This window comes from Branchiostoma lanceolatum, chromosome 19, assembly GCF_035083965.1.
Source record: "Branchiostoma lanceolatum isolate klBraLanc5 chromosome 19, klBraLanc5.hap2, whole genome shotgun sequence".
Taxonomy (NCBI): Eukaryota; Metazoa; Chordata; class Leptocardii; order Amphioxiformes; family Branchiostomatidae; genus Branchiostoma; species Branchiostoma lanceolatum.
The window spans coordinates 11,355,207-11,371,213 of record NC_089740.1 but is presented as its reverse complement, the minus strand read 5'-3'; the positions used below and the strand labels follow the sequence as shown (position 1 = coordinate 11,371,213).

General features: G+C 39.4%; 1 protein-coding gene across 13 annotated transcripts in view; it reads right to left on the bottom strand.

Annotated features, from left to right (window-relative positions):
• Window positions 1–16,007, bottom strand: part of LOC136425597 (phosphatidylinositol 4-phosphate 5-kinase type-1 alpha-like) — a 38,791-nt gene that overhangs the window by 7,455 nt on the left and 15,329 nt on the right. For 6 of the 13 annotated variants that reach the window (XR_010754088.1, XM_066414522.1, XM_066414519.1 and 3 more), the window contains 14 exons: window positions 15,522–15,674; window positions 14,962–15,105; window positions 13,943–14,098; window positions 13,230–13,310; window positions 11,164–11,320; window positions 10,633–10,770; window positions 8,240–8,372; window positions 6,667–6,708; window positions 5,356–5,439; window positions 4,343–4,473; window positions 3,332–3,538; window positions 2,869–2,989; window positions 1,975–2,088; window positions 1,437–1,548 (listed from right to left, as the gene is read on the bottom strand). Coding sequence is in view for 12 of the 13 variants with exons in the window: in XM_066414522.1 (XP_066270619.1) it covers window positions 1,437–1,548; window positions 1,975–2,088; window positions 2,869–2,989; window positions 3,332–3,538; window positions 4,343–4,473; window positions 5,356–5,439; window positions 6,667–6,708; window positions 8,240–8,372; window positions 10,633–10,770; window positions 11,164–11,320; window positions 13,230–13,310; window positions 13,943–14,098; window positions 14,962–15,105; window positions 15,522–15,674 (1,773 nt within the window). In the remaining variant the exon portion in view is untranslated. The remainder of the gene's footprint in view (window positions 1–1,436; window positions 1,549–1,974; window positions 2,089–2,868; window positions 2,990–3,331; window positions 3,539–4,342; window positions 4,474–5,355; window positions 5,440–6,666; window positions 6,709–8,239; window positions 8,373–10,632; window positions 10,771–11,163; window positions 11,321–13,229; window positions 13,311–13,942; window positions 14,099–14,961; window positions 15,106–15,521; window positions 15,675–16,007) is intronic. The other 7 variants (XM_066414516.1, XM_066414517.1, XM_066414518.1 and 4 more) reach the window with 7 other exon arrangements.

Here is a 16,007-nt window from a genome sequence, read left to right as displayed (position 1 = left end):
CATAACACACCAGCTTTGTGTTGCATGTGTATGTGCAAATACGTTTGCTTTGGTTGCTTTCAGACTAGAGAAATGATATTGTTAACATAAAAATATTCAAGTTTTGAAGATTCTGAGTGATTCTAAATCTTACAAAGTCCATCTTTCAAGGGAAGTGGTGAATGTGCAAATACATGTACTTGACAACATCTAACTCTACAACAAAGTTCTCTGATACTGTGAAGAAACATACATTATGTCGGTGAATATATATACAAATGTACTACATTTTGCACTCCACATATAACATGGAGACAAAATGCATTGAGAATGATATCTATACATGGTGTCATACATGTACAGTGGGATATATTCTATCAGAAAACCACCATACCACAGAACTGGTAAGTAGGGGTGGCTTAACTTTCATGTTTACGCACAAAATATACACAATACAAATACACAATTCTTAACACCCTTGTTACCAAGGAACATAATATACAGGTAGGACACAAGACTCTGATGCAGACAACTTAAGCTGTAAGTTATAACAAAGTGCTTCTCTTTAGCTTATCAAACAATGACTGACTTATGTGACTCTTTTAACAGTACTTTGATATGCAGATACACCCATGAGATAGCAATGGTGAAAGCTTTTGAGGAATTACTTCTGTGGAGGTTTTGTTTTCAGTGTGTCTGTTTGTTTGCTTGTGTGTCCGTAGTTATTTAAATGCAGAAGAGTGGCAGGTTTTCACAAGCTAGGCATGTCGAGACATAAAGTTAGGTCGAAGATCGCAAAAAAGGTTATTAAATAAATAATTATCTCATGTCCTGTTTTCAATTTCCTGCTGTATGCATGTCTGTTGCCTTATGAGACTTATGAGAACCAGTGGACAAATGCATTAGACAGATTCAGCGATAAATTTTCAATTATCTTAATGAATCACAAGAAATTCACAAAATGTAAAAATATTTCACAGAGGTAAGAGATCGTTGATTTCTTGTTAATAGAGGGTTACATGTGTTCTAGATGTAACAGTAGGAAAGAAAGGATTCCAGTTATGCCACCTCAAATACCTCTTATAGCAGCATCTCTCCATTGCTATCCCATTCCTTCACCCATAGTGCTTTCTACAGGACTTGATAGGTCACTGTATAGATACACATGTATGTGCAAGCAGTATTTCTCCATGGGCTCGATGACTTGGCTGAAAGCTTACTACTGTGCAAGTATAGAAATACATTGAGATATGCTGAGCATCTCTTATGTTTTCTATTCAGTCACAAAATTCATGAATTCTAAATGTCTGCATTTATGTGACTTTTTCATATGGTTCCACATGTGTTAAGCATGCTGAATATCAATAGACTTGCACAGGTGTATAGCAGGTGCAGAGGAGTATTTTGAAGGGCTTGGTTGCGTGCCACATGTCCAGCTGGGCTCACACAGTACTTACTATCTCTGTTATGGTGATGTCGTCAGTGTCTACGTCCGCCAGCGTCGACTCACTCGACAGAGTGCTCGGGTGCAGCGATGACGACGGTTCCGACGAAACGCTCAAATTTTGTCTGCGACGGAAAAAAATATAAGTATGCTTGATGGCATGATGTCCTAAAGAGGCACAGCCCTATGTTCTGACACCCCAATGTTCAGACAACCCTATGTTCTGACACCCCTATGTTCCGACACCCCCATGTTCCGACACCCCTATGTTCCAACATCCCTAAGATACATGTAGGGTTAGGGTTCGACTTAGAGTTCGGAGCAGTTGGAACATACATATACATGTAGGGGTGTTGGAAAATAGGGCATAACCGTCCCAAACACACTTCAGCATTGAGCAGAGGTTTCTAGACTGAAAAACACCTTTGCCTTCTAAAATATTTCAGGACCCTTGCTTACTGAATGACAAGAGTTGTTAATCTGTTCCATGTGCTAATTGCTCCACCCTGAGGTCTTGGAGTCGTTACCAAAATTTCCTGCTCACATCCTACCTATCTCTTCTGGACGCAGAAGCGGCTGATTCTGACTTGGCCGCTGCCTCGGACCCTTCCGAGGTGATCTCCACTTCTACTGTTCTGATGGGGAGTGTGGAGGTCGAGGACGTGCTGGGGAAATACAGTAACACAACATAAGTTACCTCAGTATTGTGAGGTAAAGGTAAAACAGCCATCCTTGATTAAAGTTAACCCTTGTCTAGCTGGAGTTCCAGAGCAAAGATATACCCCCACTGCCGAAGTGCCAAGAAAAATTTGAAAGAAAGGGTACCAGTTTGATATTGCTCAATATTAGTTACCACGCTTAACAACAACCACGCAGGTACAACGTACGCATTCTAAAAATATTCTCAACCCATCGATTGTCAAGGCGAGCATACAGAACAAGAATGTGCAACCTGATAATTGTCTGGCGTAGCAGGACTAGGGTTTTAAGCATGATGTTTTTTTTTTCAAGTAGCTGGTAGTAAGGCAATGCAGCTTCGATATACAGTAGCTCACATTTTCAGACAAGCACCCTTACTCTTCGTACCTTTCGTTTCAGTCTAACTACATTAGAAGCGTGAAACTAAAGGGATCACTGTGTAGCTTATTTTCGCGTGGCTTTTGACATGCAATTATCACCCAAATGCGGTAAACAGTGGCATTAAATGCCAATTTCATAAAGATTACAGCAACTAGAATATAAGTTTTCAAGCCACATAAAATGCTCTGGATGCCTTTAACATCATACTTTAACATTGTGCATCATATACCGATTAGAAAATGAAGGGTCACACAAATCTAATTTTGGTCGCTCAACGGACATGCAGCGATCACCATGTAGTAGTACAAGCTATGTACCCTTGATGTTTCACGGCCAAAAATAAAACAACTACAGAAGAACCTAACTGTTTTCTGGGCGAGGCTTCTGAGAGTGCTGGTGACATAGTTGACGGGGTTTCTATCGACGTCGGTGTGGAGGCAACGTCATCGAAGGAGGGAGGGGTGCTGGGGACGATATCTGGTCTGCCTTCAAAACATCACAGAATACAAGAGAATAAGCGTACAATACCACATTCAGAGTGTGTACACAGAGCATATACATGTACATGTATACACATGAACAATTCTATGGTATACAGACTAAAGAATAGTACCAACAGAATTTTTTTTTTTTCAACTTCAAGCAAGGCGGCTTAACCTCTTTGATCTAAACAATGCAAATCTATATTGTGACATTTTTTTTTGGACTGCAAACTACAAAAGTCATAAATACTCATAGCAATGGTTATGAAATATCATCAAACCTCAAATGTTCAGCTATTTGCTAGTACAAAATATTACTCAACCAATAAGAAGTGAGAATGCTTACTTTTAACCTCCTCCAACGCTGGTAAACTCGTCGCGCCGGCTGAGTAATCTTCTTCCCTCTCGTAGGACGTACCTGTCGCTGACCGCGGCCTTCCCAGAATGCCTGCGGGCCCGACCGCGCCCTTCTTCTTAGATGGGGAATGCTTCAACGCTGTAGGGGGAGGAAAGATTGAGGTTTGGGTCGCTATACTTCCCCTAGGCGCGGATTCTGGAAAGAAGAAAGAGCGACGCGTTCCGGTTAGATCTTTTCCAAACGATTTGGGTGGAATTTGTGTGGATGCCCACCACCTTCTGTGGCTTATGTGTGAAGGGTTTGTACACGGAGTCAACCATTTTAAAATTCCAGAAATTATCTTCAAAAGTTTCAAAGCAAAATTTTGTAACTGAAAAAATTTCATGATCTTTAAGTACAGAAAAATTATTTTCTGGAATTCCATGACATGTACAAACCCCAGTGTGTGCACCTGAATAAACACCAAATGTCCAAAACAATGCCAAATCCATCACCTTGCACATGCAGATGTGTACATAGTACATGTATATGATGCTACTGTTGTCACAAATATATTTGGTCACAAATCTGTATTTTAATAATACAGACACATAAGCATTAACCTGTAGTACTCTTACAGCGTGCCAGTGTGCATTAGTGCACTTGCAGAGTGCTACAGGTTTGAAGCTTTGGCCATTAGTGTTAGTAGAAGGGATATTCCCTAGTCCAATGATCTTGTAGTCACCAATGCAGTCTATCACTGTTTTTTGGTATATCTTATTACCTGGATGTCTTTCATCAACACAGAAAGGTATCTGCCTGATACACGAGTTAAAGCATTACTGTTATTTTGAATACCAATTCAGTTGATAGAAATAATTCACTTTTTAAAAATCCACATCCAAATCACTAGTGACTGAACCTTGGGAATATCCCTAACAGAGCTGTTATTAGTTCTGAACTCTGAGAACAAACCTTTTCCCCTCAGATCAACTTTGTTTTTTTCTGAGCACTACTTACGAATTTTTCTAAAAACTGTCTGACAGAAAAAGTTCTGGAATCTTGAGGCGTAGAAGGCCGGTCTGCAGACGGATACTGTGTCACCATCATGGACGAACGCCTTGAACCTGTGTTCCAGCTTCTTTTTTAACCTGCAGGGGCGACAGTAACATCATATAAGACATCCGAAAATAATTTCATCAGGTTGGTAGAAAATAGGATATGGGAGATTCTTTATACACAACCACGTATTGATCTAACCTGCTAACGTTTCAATGTCTATCAGACACCTTCTTCAGAGCTTCTGACACCTACACTGGCTACTTATAGCGGTGAAAAGCAGTACTCCAGTCAACCTGGTTGTGTATAAAGAATCTCCCATATCAAATAAGACAGTGTCATTGTGCGTCAAATGACCGTTACTCAAGAAATTGGATAAAGTTTTGAAAGTTAGACGTTTCAGACCTTTGTTAGTGACTATCAATTCAGAGTATTGGTATAAAACCTGATTCTCCAGTTCGTCCCTTTAGTCACCGACAAAAGACAGTGGATGCTGTCTGATACGTCCGACTGTTTCAAAATTTTATCCAGTTGCCTGAGTAACTGTCATTTGGCGTATCTTATCACCTTGTGTCTAACCTTCATCGCAGTGTCATTGTGTTGTCAACTTATTGGCCTTGTGGTCAAGGTTGCTGACTCCAGGTTCAGGGTTTGAATATCAATGATCTAATGTTGTGACCTTTGGAAAGGCACTTAACACCAAATTTCTGACTTGATGCTCTTGGATGGGACGTAAAGCCTAAGGTCCCATGTTGATGACAGACATTGAGCATGTTAAAGAACCCACCACACTTATCAATAAGGCAAAGAATTATTCCTGGTGTGACTGGAACATGCCAAAATTTGGCCTTCTTCAACACAAACTGGGCCAATCACCACGACGAAGGTCATATCTTCAAACAAAATTACTGGCAAAGAACTTTTAAGGCACATTAAACATTTTGACCTATATCTTAAGATGTTGCTATACTTACTTGTAACATTGCAGAATGTCTATGATACCCAAGAAAAGTAGTAGCCGGTCTCCTTTCACATTCTTGGCAGGAATACCTCCCCATCTATGAATAAAAAGAAAAGAAAAATACAAAAGATTTGTTACTAAGGCAACACCTTAGTTTGGACTGAACTTTTAGAAATGACAGGCAGATAGTACATGTACATGTAACTACATAATAGTAGGATTTGGTACTTTGTTTTCTCCTTACAAATTCAAGAGTCGCTAAGAAGTTATATTTTGTAAGTCAAAGTAATGCTTTTGAATCAGCACATTTTTGGAGTTTCCAATAAGAAAATTGAAGAATGGTGTATTTGCATCTTTTATGACATCATAAAGATCTTATATGCTAATTCCGTATGCTGATCGGAAGCTTGCTTCGTTAGCAGGTTGCTTTGCATACAGAATTAATGCATAAGACAGATCTTAAGAATACCATATTTGTTTGGTCAAATGATAAGACTGTTCTCCAAATAGTTGTGATTTTCTTTTTCAACAGATGAGAACTTTGCCAACAAATCATCTTTCCCAGTCAAACTAATGACCTGCTGGAAATGCAGGGGCTGCTGTCATTTCTAAAAGTACAATGTAGTATTCACTTTAAAATAAAAGCAGCTCTCATTGGATGATAAGCTGATTCTATCACATAGAACTAGTACCTGATTGGCTAGGGGTCCTGGTTGCCCTGGCGACCAATCCTACCATGCATTACATTATAAACTACAGCCTCTACTAGTTGCTTCACCAAATTTTTGATCAGCCTGTCCATCTTAATATTAAGATCCTTTTTGTTCTTCTGTTTCTTTTCTGGGGAGAGGTTCTTTCTTGAAAAGAGTCTTGGAAAAGTCAGTATGATTTCTTTATCTATTTATCATGAAAAGGGGGAACAGAAAAAGAAACCAAAAGAACCACTGTTATTGAGATGGACATCACCATGGAAACCAGGGGTCTTTAAAAAGGTAGGGTTTTGAAGAAGATTTTATCAAGTTGCAGGCTTTCAAAGTGTACGAAATTCACAAGATTGCATTGAACTCTTGGACAGGTGTTGCCCCGGGTGACAGTGCAACCATGCCCCCTGGCTTCCACGATAGGTACTGCAGGTGCATGCTTTCCCACTGCTTCTACATACATTGCCCGTGGGGAGAAAAAAGCATGGTGGTGTGTTAGACTACACTACCGGTATGTACAAAGTGCATGCAGAAAAAGTAGTGTAGGGAGGGGTGAAGGAAAAAGGTATGGTGGGAGGGTGGGGACACATTTTCGTGCAGGCACGGCAAACTGCGTGGCTTACATGCTGTCATCTTGCAAACTCCAGAAGACCTCTAACTGCGAACTACATGGAAACAAAGCACCAACATCAAACCACAAACCAAACAGAACACAGTACAAATGTAAATGGCTCCGCCCTGAAGGCAACGCCAAAAAAACTCTGCAAGTTCACTCATCGAGGAGAACACAAAAGGTCAAATTAATCAATCAATATCAATCAACATCAATCATTTACAATATTCAATAACATAGGCATGAAAGTGTTAGGATAGAATCAAACAATGCAAAGAACTTCACAATAACCACCGTCACTTTCTGCATACTTACACTTGAATGTGTTAATCGGCGGGAAATCATATTGCTCAGTGGGAGGGTAATTTACATTGTGCAGGGGAATTGTTGAGTGCTGGGCAACTTGAAAGGGAAACACTTAAAAATTCATACTCCTGACAGTTTCTATTGTTTCTCATAGAGTCTGGTGGCGTGGTGACTAGCAATCCCATCTTTTGGACCAACAAGGTTCGGGGCTTGAGTTCGGCCTTCTTATCATACAAGTTGCAGGGCTCGAAATCCATTTTTGCAAATGAAAATGAGAATAAGGCGCACAGAAAGAAATTTGGGTGCACCACATAAAATAAAGTTGAATGTCAGCCAAACATAATTACAGTTTAATGCTCTTATAATTATTATTAAGAACTCCAATCTGTAATTCTATAGCTTCCAATTTTCAGACAAGTAGTGCATCAAAGAAAGTGCAACAAAGGGTTATATTGCTTTTTCTGATACTGTTTGCTAGTGTACTATAGTACCTTTACCTTATAGCCTACAAAAATATCTAGGTGCACTAGTGCACCCACAGTCAAAAATTAGGTGCACAGCTCCAATTTTGGGTGCACATGCACCCACTATTTCGAGCCCTGAGTTTGCACCCCACCAATAAATACTAGACAATACATAATATTCTCAATGTCTTTGTCATACTATTCACCTTTGAATATCATTTACATACTTTGTTTACCTGCTCAAACACAAATTTGAAATTCAATATCAAAAGGATTATCATCTTTATAAAATTACACTTTTACATTTAGTTATACATTTGGTAGGAACATTTGAAGTAATGCCCCATGATCATGTTCATTCAACTTTTCTTCTTTCCATAATAAGGCCACACCAATTTAATTTCTTGGTTAACGGATTTTTATTTTCCAAAAAAAAAAAATTCCTGAAAAAAAAAATTCATGAAAACAGAGGCTGGGCCAGCCTTCTGTTTTCAGGATTTTTTTTTTTTCTAAAATTTTCTTTTATTTTTAAATAAAAATCTGTTAACCAAGAAATTAAATTGGTGTGGCCTAAAGGATAAAATCATAGTACCTCAAGAACCAGGCAACTGACCTTGTATATCCCTACACATCACAAAGGGCAGAAAAATGAGGAACGATATTTCTGAGGAGACATGTCAAAAGTTCAACTCAAAATCAAAGTAACTCACCGAACTCTGCATGCTTATTCACATCAATCATTTTTACTAGCTAGTTGGGTCCACACTTTCCTCATTTTGGATGCCCTTTGCGATGGTTGCCATGGTAACTTACGTGTTTTCCGTCAGGTGATGATAGTCGGCAGGCTCCACGGGCGGTGCCTTGTACTCCCCCTGGATGGACTCCATTGCAGTGTGGGTGAGTTTATGTCTGTACAGGGACTTCTGACGGTCCATCTTCCCCCTCCCTGCAACCACAAAAATGTCTCTCACATCTATCAACTCATACTACTCACAGGATATTTGGAGTTTCTTTTAGGCGGCGCCTACATCGGCTACTTATAGCGGTGAAAAGCAGTACTCCAGTCAGAAGCTCTGAAGAAGGTGTCTGACAGACACCGAAACGTCAGCAGGTGAGATTACCTGGTTGTGCTAAAAGAAACTCCAAATATTCTATGTTCTACCAACCTGATGAAATTATTTTCGGGGATATACTACTCACAGATTTTCACATCATTTTGTAGATCCAATTTATCAGTCAGTGCAAAACATTAAGCTAAACAAAACGAAGTCTGGAAAAAGAGTTCTAAAACACTTCATCTCCTGGCAGAAAAAAAGGCTATGGATATCAGATACCAAAAAAACTTATTTGGAAGTAAACCATTACACTTGAAACTATGAAATACCTTTAACTTTTGAAAATAGTTTTTTTAAAGGCCTTCATGTTGATTTGTTTGTTTGCTTGAACCTTTGTTTATTCATGATAAGCTCAAATCAGCACGCAGGCCGCTTTTCATTGAGGTCACGAGGGAAGAGGTAAGGATCAGATACAATATAACAGAGCTAGAGAGTCATTTGAGTCCTAATAACTCTATCGACATATAAACTACGCACAAAAAGTTCGGAAACTTAACTTTGGTCGATCATATCTCCGTTGTTTCTTGATCAATTTCAATGATTTATATATCATTGAAAAGCTTTTGGGATTTTCTTCCCCATGATACTTAACTTATTATTGTTGTAAATTAATACAACGAGCACCAGACCTGCTTATGCAAGCGAGTCTCATAAAAAAAGTGCCCAAATTACCCTACTAATGTAAAACGCTCAATTCAGTATTTTGTCTTCTGCTGGTAGCACGTGGCTTTTGTACGAGGGTGATGTGAAACTTGAACCAACAAAACACATTAATATGAAAGCCAAGGGTAGTCTTCATCCAAAAAAAATGCGTAAAGGAGCCTCAGTTATGATGAGGGTGGCTTAATACTGACTACACAGCCCGGCACATCCTCCTCATGCTTGTCACCAGTTTTGGTACGCGGCCCCTGGGTATTCTTCCACAAGGAGTCGTCGCAGGTCGACCAGTGTTGTTCTGTTGATCACAACTGCATGCACAGCTCGCCCAAGCTGATCAGTGATCACAGAGTCTGAGACTGTGTTCAATTGTTGTTGAGATCTGGGCTGCAGGAGGGCCATTCTATCCTCTGTATTCCTGCATAGGTACTGGAGGTGGTCTGAAATGACTCTCACAGACTCATTCTGTATGGACGTGCACTATCATCTTGCAGAATGGCACCCAGTCTCATAATCATATTGCAGAGATAAGGATCTTGGAAATGTGACTGGATGGAGAAAGGTGTCTCTATATCGACACATCGAAGTTGCTTAGGATGATTAGCCTTTTTTTTCCGCTGGCAGTTAGCGTTGTACTGCCTCACACTATAACACTGACCCCAACAAACAGTCAGTCAATCTGTGCAACAGTCAGCATAGGGTTCTCCTAGCCGCCCCAACACTTTAATTTACCCATCCAACAGTCGAAATAAACCTTCTCTTATCTGTAGCTGTGAACATAACATTCCACCACACATTGTTCCATTCACGATTTGGACGACACCACCACTAATGGGTTTGGCACTGCGCTATAGGTGTTTGACACTATTATGGAAATTTGGGCACTTTTTTTCTACAACCCACTCGCGTAAGCAGGCCTGGTGCTCGCTCCATCAGATTGCAATTATAATGAGTAGGGTATCATAGGAAAGGAAATTACACAGGCTTTCCAACGATACATAATACATTGAAATTGATAAAAAAACAATGGAAATATGATCAATCAAAGTAAAGTTTCCAAACTTTTTGTGCGTAGTTTATCATTACATAATGTACATTGTGTGATGATGCAGCAAAACGTTGAAGGCCCCTGGCCATTCTTTATGTACTTCCAGAGGCTTTCAACTTTGGTAAGTTAGCCCAAGGACATTTATTAGCCCCAAGGAACAAACTGCAAAATTTAATGTGCACTTCAAACCATGAACTACCTTATCGTGTTCCCTATCTTTGTGAAAACCTGATCAATCGAGCAAGAACATCACTTCTGACATAAATTGGATATGAAACCCTTCACCACCTTCTTATACTATAAGTTATAGAGCAAGACAGTCTTATTTATACCAAACCAGCATCTTCTGTCTTAAAAGTCATCGCCAAACTTTGACTTTGACCCACCTTCATCATCACTCGAATCTCCCCAAGATTCCCCATCAGAAGAGTCGTAATAATATCTCCAGTCCCCATTTGGTGCATCTTGCACACCCCTATACTGCTCAGTAGCTGGGTCCAAAATTTGGTTGGACGATATTGCACCTAATAGTAGAACAGTCTTCTTCAGTTTTCTGAGTTTTCCCTATAATTCCTGACCTTCACCAGGCCACCTTTGACCTCCAGCCTTTGAACCTTAACCTCCTGAACACCTGAAGCCATCAAGCCATGCACTCCAGCTCTGATTTAACCTCCAACCTGCTATGGTCGACTTTTAGCACCAAATTTGCAACGGTACCATGTTAGACAGCAGGGAGAAGTAAGGTCAGGGTCATTCACCTATACCTTTGACCCACTGCACTTTGACCTTTGACCCTTTGCCCAATATTCCTGTTCTCACCTTAGGAGGCACTTACATGTACCTTCCACCACCATTTTCAATACTTCACCTCCAGAGTCTGACCATGCTCACCATTTGAGCCATAACCTTTGACCTACCTGTGCTTTCTGACTCCTGACCTCTGTCCTCTGACACGGAGGCTCCCTCGGACTCACCACTGGGAGAGGCTGCGGAACCAACCATCGGGGTAGCCTGCTGCGGGATAGGAGTGGCGAACAAGTAAGGGTCTGCCTCCTCCGCACCTTCCAATCCAGACTAGCGAGGAAGCAGGGAAGGAAGGGGAGGGAAGAGAGAAGAGTCAGAATAGCACAGAGAAGAGGTCAGAGGTCAAGCACATGTTCATGGCACCAATCTCTCAGAGAAATAGTTGCACATACACAACTGATTTACTTCAGAATCTGACAAAATATTCAAGCGCTTACACACAACAACAGAGTTTGCTTCTTTTTGAGGAGCTTTCGAGATGCACTATGTCTCTTCTTCTACCCGGTTAAGTCAGATCTCGGAGTTCTCTTGTCACGTGGCTGATGATGCTGATGATAATGTGACAAGCAAGACTGTATAGATTGTTCTACTATACTTTGGCTTTCTAACTGTTTTTGACAACTTCCACACACTGTAGGCTTGGACAAAATCAACCTGACCACAGTCAATGCTTCAAAATTAATGTTTTTGTCTTTGTACTTCTTTTCTTTAATCCTACAAATAGACAAAGGACGACTGAAAAAGTGAAAACCTAAAAACAATACTGGACCTTTGTACTGTATATCTTACAGAAATGCCTTAAAACTAGAATACAAGAAGAGTAAATTGCAAATATCCAATTGTTGCTGCTTGATAGATCAGATTAAATTAAATGTTTAAGCTAACAATGTCACACCAAGGAAACTTCTACAAAATGACTTTAAAAAACTGATTTAACAAAAAGCAATGCTCCTCCATTCTGCAATACCTCCAAGACATAAGTAAAACTTGTCAAAGCTAAACTCAAAGCTGAACAAGACTCCTTTGATTCCATAATGCAACAAGTACATTTGTAAAACATTAAAAAAAGTGAACTTTATGCCATTGCAACCTCAGAAAATACATGCGCACACTGAACATAATGCAGAAACAAGGGAAAAGTAGGAAAGACAGAACGAAACACAGCTATACAGGGACAGGCACAATAAACAGCAGAAACCAACATTTAGCATGGCCGGGCCACTTCAACTGTACTACTTGGTTGGTTTATTTGTTTCTAGTTTGTTTGTTTGTTTGAGCCTCAAGTTACTCATAAAAAACTCAAATCAACTGGCCTCTTTTCATTGAGGAGGGAAGAGGTCATGAGGTAAGAATTTCTTGGAAATTTGAAATACAATATTGCTCTCACTAGTCTTAGAACAAAGAAAAACAAATTTAAGAACCTGAGTGGTCTGTATTGCCATTGCACAGTGTTGACTGAACACAAAGGCTACACCCGTGAGGTGTCGCCAAAAATGTTTGAGCACACACTGGCATATATTAGCAATTAAACTGCAAGAATCGAAAGACTAAACTTTAAGTTTATTTTTCAGGACATGCGATGTGGAAAACCAAGTAGTACAGTTGGCATGGTCAACAACAAAGTGCAAATTTTATGCATGCATAACATAAAAACACATCACTATACACACTTCATGATCATAGCAAAACATGCAAGGACAAGAGCAGCAAAAACTACAATCACTGTTAAAATCAATCAACCAATTGCATGTAACTCAATAATAAAGCGACGATAAACAGAAGACTGCGGCAACAGGAAATTAAACACAGTTTCGCTGGTTAACATCTAGTTAAAATGTCATATTTCTATTCAACTACGGTTTGTTGTATTTCATCAAATTTCTGCTTGTTTCAAGGGACATCTAGCTTCTGGATTCTTCCCCAAATTCGAAAGTTACTCTAATATTCTCTTCCTACATTTTGTTTTATCTATCTAAAATTTGAAAATCCTTTTATTTTCAAATCACATATTCTTGACAGCATGGATGACTGTACGATTTTAAACAAGTATGACCAACTAACTTTCCACAGTACCCCCTCCTTTACTAGTGGAATAGTCCATTACATTCGAATAACTGCATCACTTAGGCCAAGGGACTTCAGAAATAGGGGTGGGCAGGATGGATTTTAAAGCACTTACAGCTTTTTCTCTCTCTGCTTGGTCCAGGTTATGGATGCCCAGCAACAAGCTGTAGTCCATGATTTTGAAGCTCTCTAAAACCTAAACAAAAGATTAACCGATTAACATAATTCATTCAATTCATTCATGTACAAAATTCACCCTCAATAGCAAATGTGAAACCCTTTCATTTCAAGCCAATTTACCTTAAAATCATCTACTTTCACAGTGATTTTATTCTGCAGTTGGAGGGAAAATAAGACATATTGGAGGTGTCATGAATTTGCTGTGGAGAGATCACTGCAAAAATAAGACCACTGTGAAAGTTTCAGTATTTACAGTATTTCTAATACCGTAAACATAGGGAACATTTATGACAATCATAAATCATTAAAATCACACGAGCTCAAGATCACACCAAGGGCATTATCTATATCCAAGCTTTAAGTAAATCCTGCGTTCCGTCTTGTTGTGACAACTTAAGACTATCTAAACTCCCCTCCTTATTAAGGCTTCTCGAAGTTCTTTCAACATCCTTGGCCATAAATAATCGTCAAAAGAACAAAATACGATTACACAAGATGGGGATTTATTTTAGATAGGACTGTATCTTCTTTATGCTGAAGGTTCACCAAATGGAATATAGATTGGTTGGAAATTTGTAAAGATATTGGCCAATATTTACAAAATAACATGTTAAATACACAAAGCATGACTTAAATCATTATCCTCACCCTACAATCTCTAGCTATAGTCTTCATCATTGCAGTATAGTTGTCTGAGTCCAACAGAATGCCCTCAGTGTGGTCTTCCATGAAGTCCAGATCCTTAAAACAAGGGTTGGGCTTCTGTCTTTCTGCTCTAGAGGCCTTCCTCTTATAGGTGGAGCCCTAGGGTATACAAAATTATTACTTCTCATGATACAATATGATCCCATAAATATTCTTCAAATAACAAATGTCTACTAACTAGTGCAAAAAGGTTTTCTTAATGAAGTATGTATGTTATGATCAGACACAGAATTTTTCAAGAATTTCTAAAAAGGTCAACCCGGTATAGTAACTGAATAGGTGAAGCATGATTTCCAGAATTTCAGAATGTATTTGTCCCAAGAAATTTCATCCATCTACTGATAAGCAAATTAAAGACTGAAATGTTTTTCTGTACAAGGTAGTAACTGAAAGTTCTTTCTTCAAATTACAGAATACATAGTATACTATAATTCTTGTTTCCTTCACTGTAACTTTAAGTTCACTGTTTTCACTGTCACCTCTGTACCGTGAACTTATCATCACCGTGAAAAAAACTGTTGTTATTATTTATGATTCGTTCACTTGCTGCCACTGTGAAGTTAAAGTTCAGTGAAAATGTCCATTTTCCTTACACCGTGAAATTTTCTTACCGTGAAGATAAAGTGAATTACAGTATACTATACTCTCATAATACCACAGTAAATCTACTGACGTCAGCGTGGCGTAACGGTTAGAGCGTTGAACTCAGAATCAATAGGTCCCGAGTTCGATACTCACCATGCCCTGATGTTGTGTCCTTGGGAAAGGCACTTTACACTAGTATGCCTTCACGGACGGTGGAGTGACGCCCACCGAGCCTATTTGGCTAATCTGTCAAACTGTGTGCCAAAAAACACACAGCGGATTTGGTTGCCAATGTGCCAACATCTAGCACATTTGCCACTGAGAACCGCTAAAAGGAAAGAAATAAAAATAATACCACAATGTTCAAGACTTTGTACCTTCAAGTCATATCTGAGGTGCATTCTGATGGTGGAGGGTAGCAAGTTGTTCATAACTACAAGTCGAATGTTCTTCCCTCCAGACTGGTAACAGTACAGACCAAAGAACTTGGGCAGCAAGGTTCTCGGGTTCTGGTTTAGATTCTAAAGAGGAACAAAAACACAGCATTGTCATTGGCTTAGGCACTTGATAGGCCAATCCAATAGTCCCACCACCCATGTAAAACATTGAAATGCAAAGTAAAGATACAAAATGCAAAACATTTGACAGACATGCGGGCACTCTCTCATTGGTCGAACCACTTATTGTTATGCTATCATTGGTTGAACTGATGGACAGTCAGGATCAGTGTATTGACGTTAATAATAGGTCATACAATTCTTACAACTTCATACACTTGTACACAAAATCTGTTTGCACTAATCAACATAAAAATTCAAGAGCAACCTGAAATATAAAAAATAGATGATTGGATTGATTGATGGATAGATACATGTAGATGTAAGATGGATGAAAGAAAGAATCAAAGAAGTCAAGACTACAAAATAAATCCACTCACCATATAATATCCTGGGAGTAGTTTTTGTAAGAAGTCGGCCTCCTTGTGTTGCACAGTTTTCACGATGAACTCATCATCTGCAGTCAGGTAGAAGAGGGACCCACTGGCACCCGGGTTAGAGAGCTCCCTCAGGGGCTCACTGCACAGAGAGATCTGGGAACAAGAATGGAAAAATATCAGCATACAACACTTCTGTTTATTTATTTTTGGTTTGTTTGTTTGTTTGTTTCACATGACAGGTAAACTGCCTTTAGGCATGACACACCAGTTTGTACAGTAAGTCAAAGCTTTATAATACAGGACTGTAAGGTTTGTTCCACTCACACCATTATGGACCACTACCCTTTTTGATAAGTGTGATGGGTTCTTTATCATGTGCAAGGTGTGGCTCTCCTCAAACAAGGGACCTCCAGCTTTACGTTTCTTCTAAGGGGACATCACCAACCAAAACTAGTTACTCAGTTGAGTGAGGAAATAGGTGTAAAC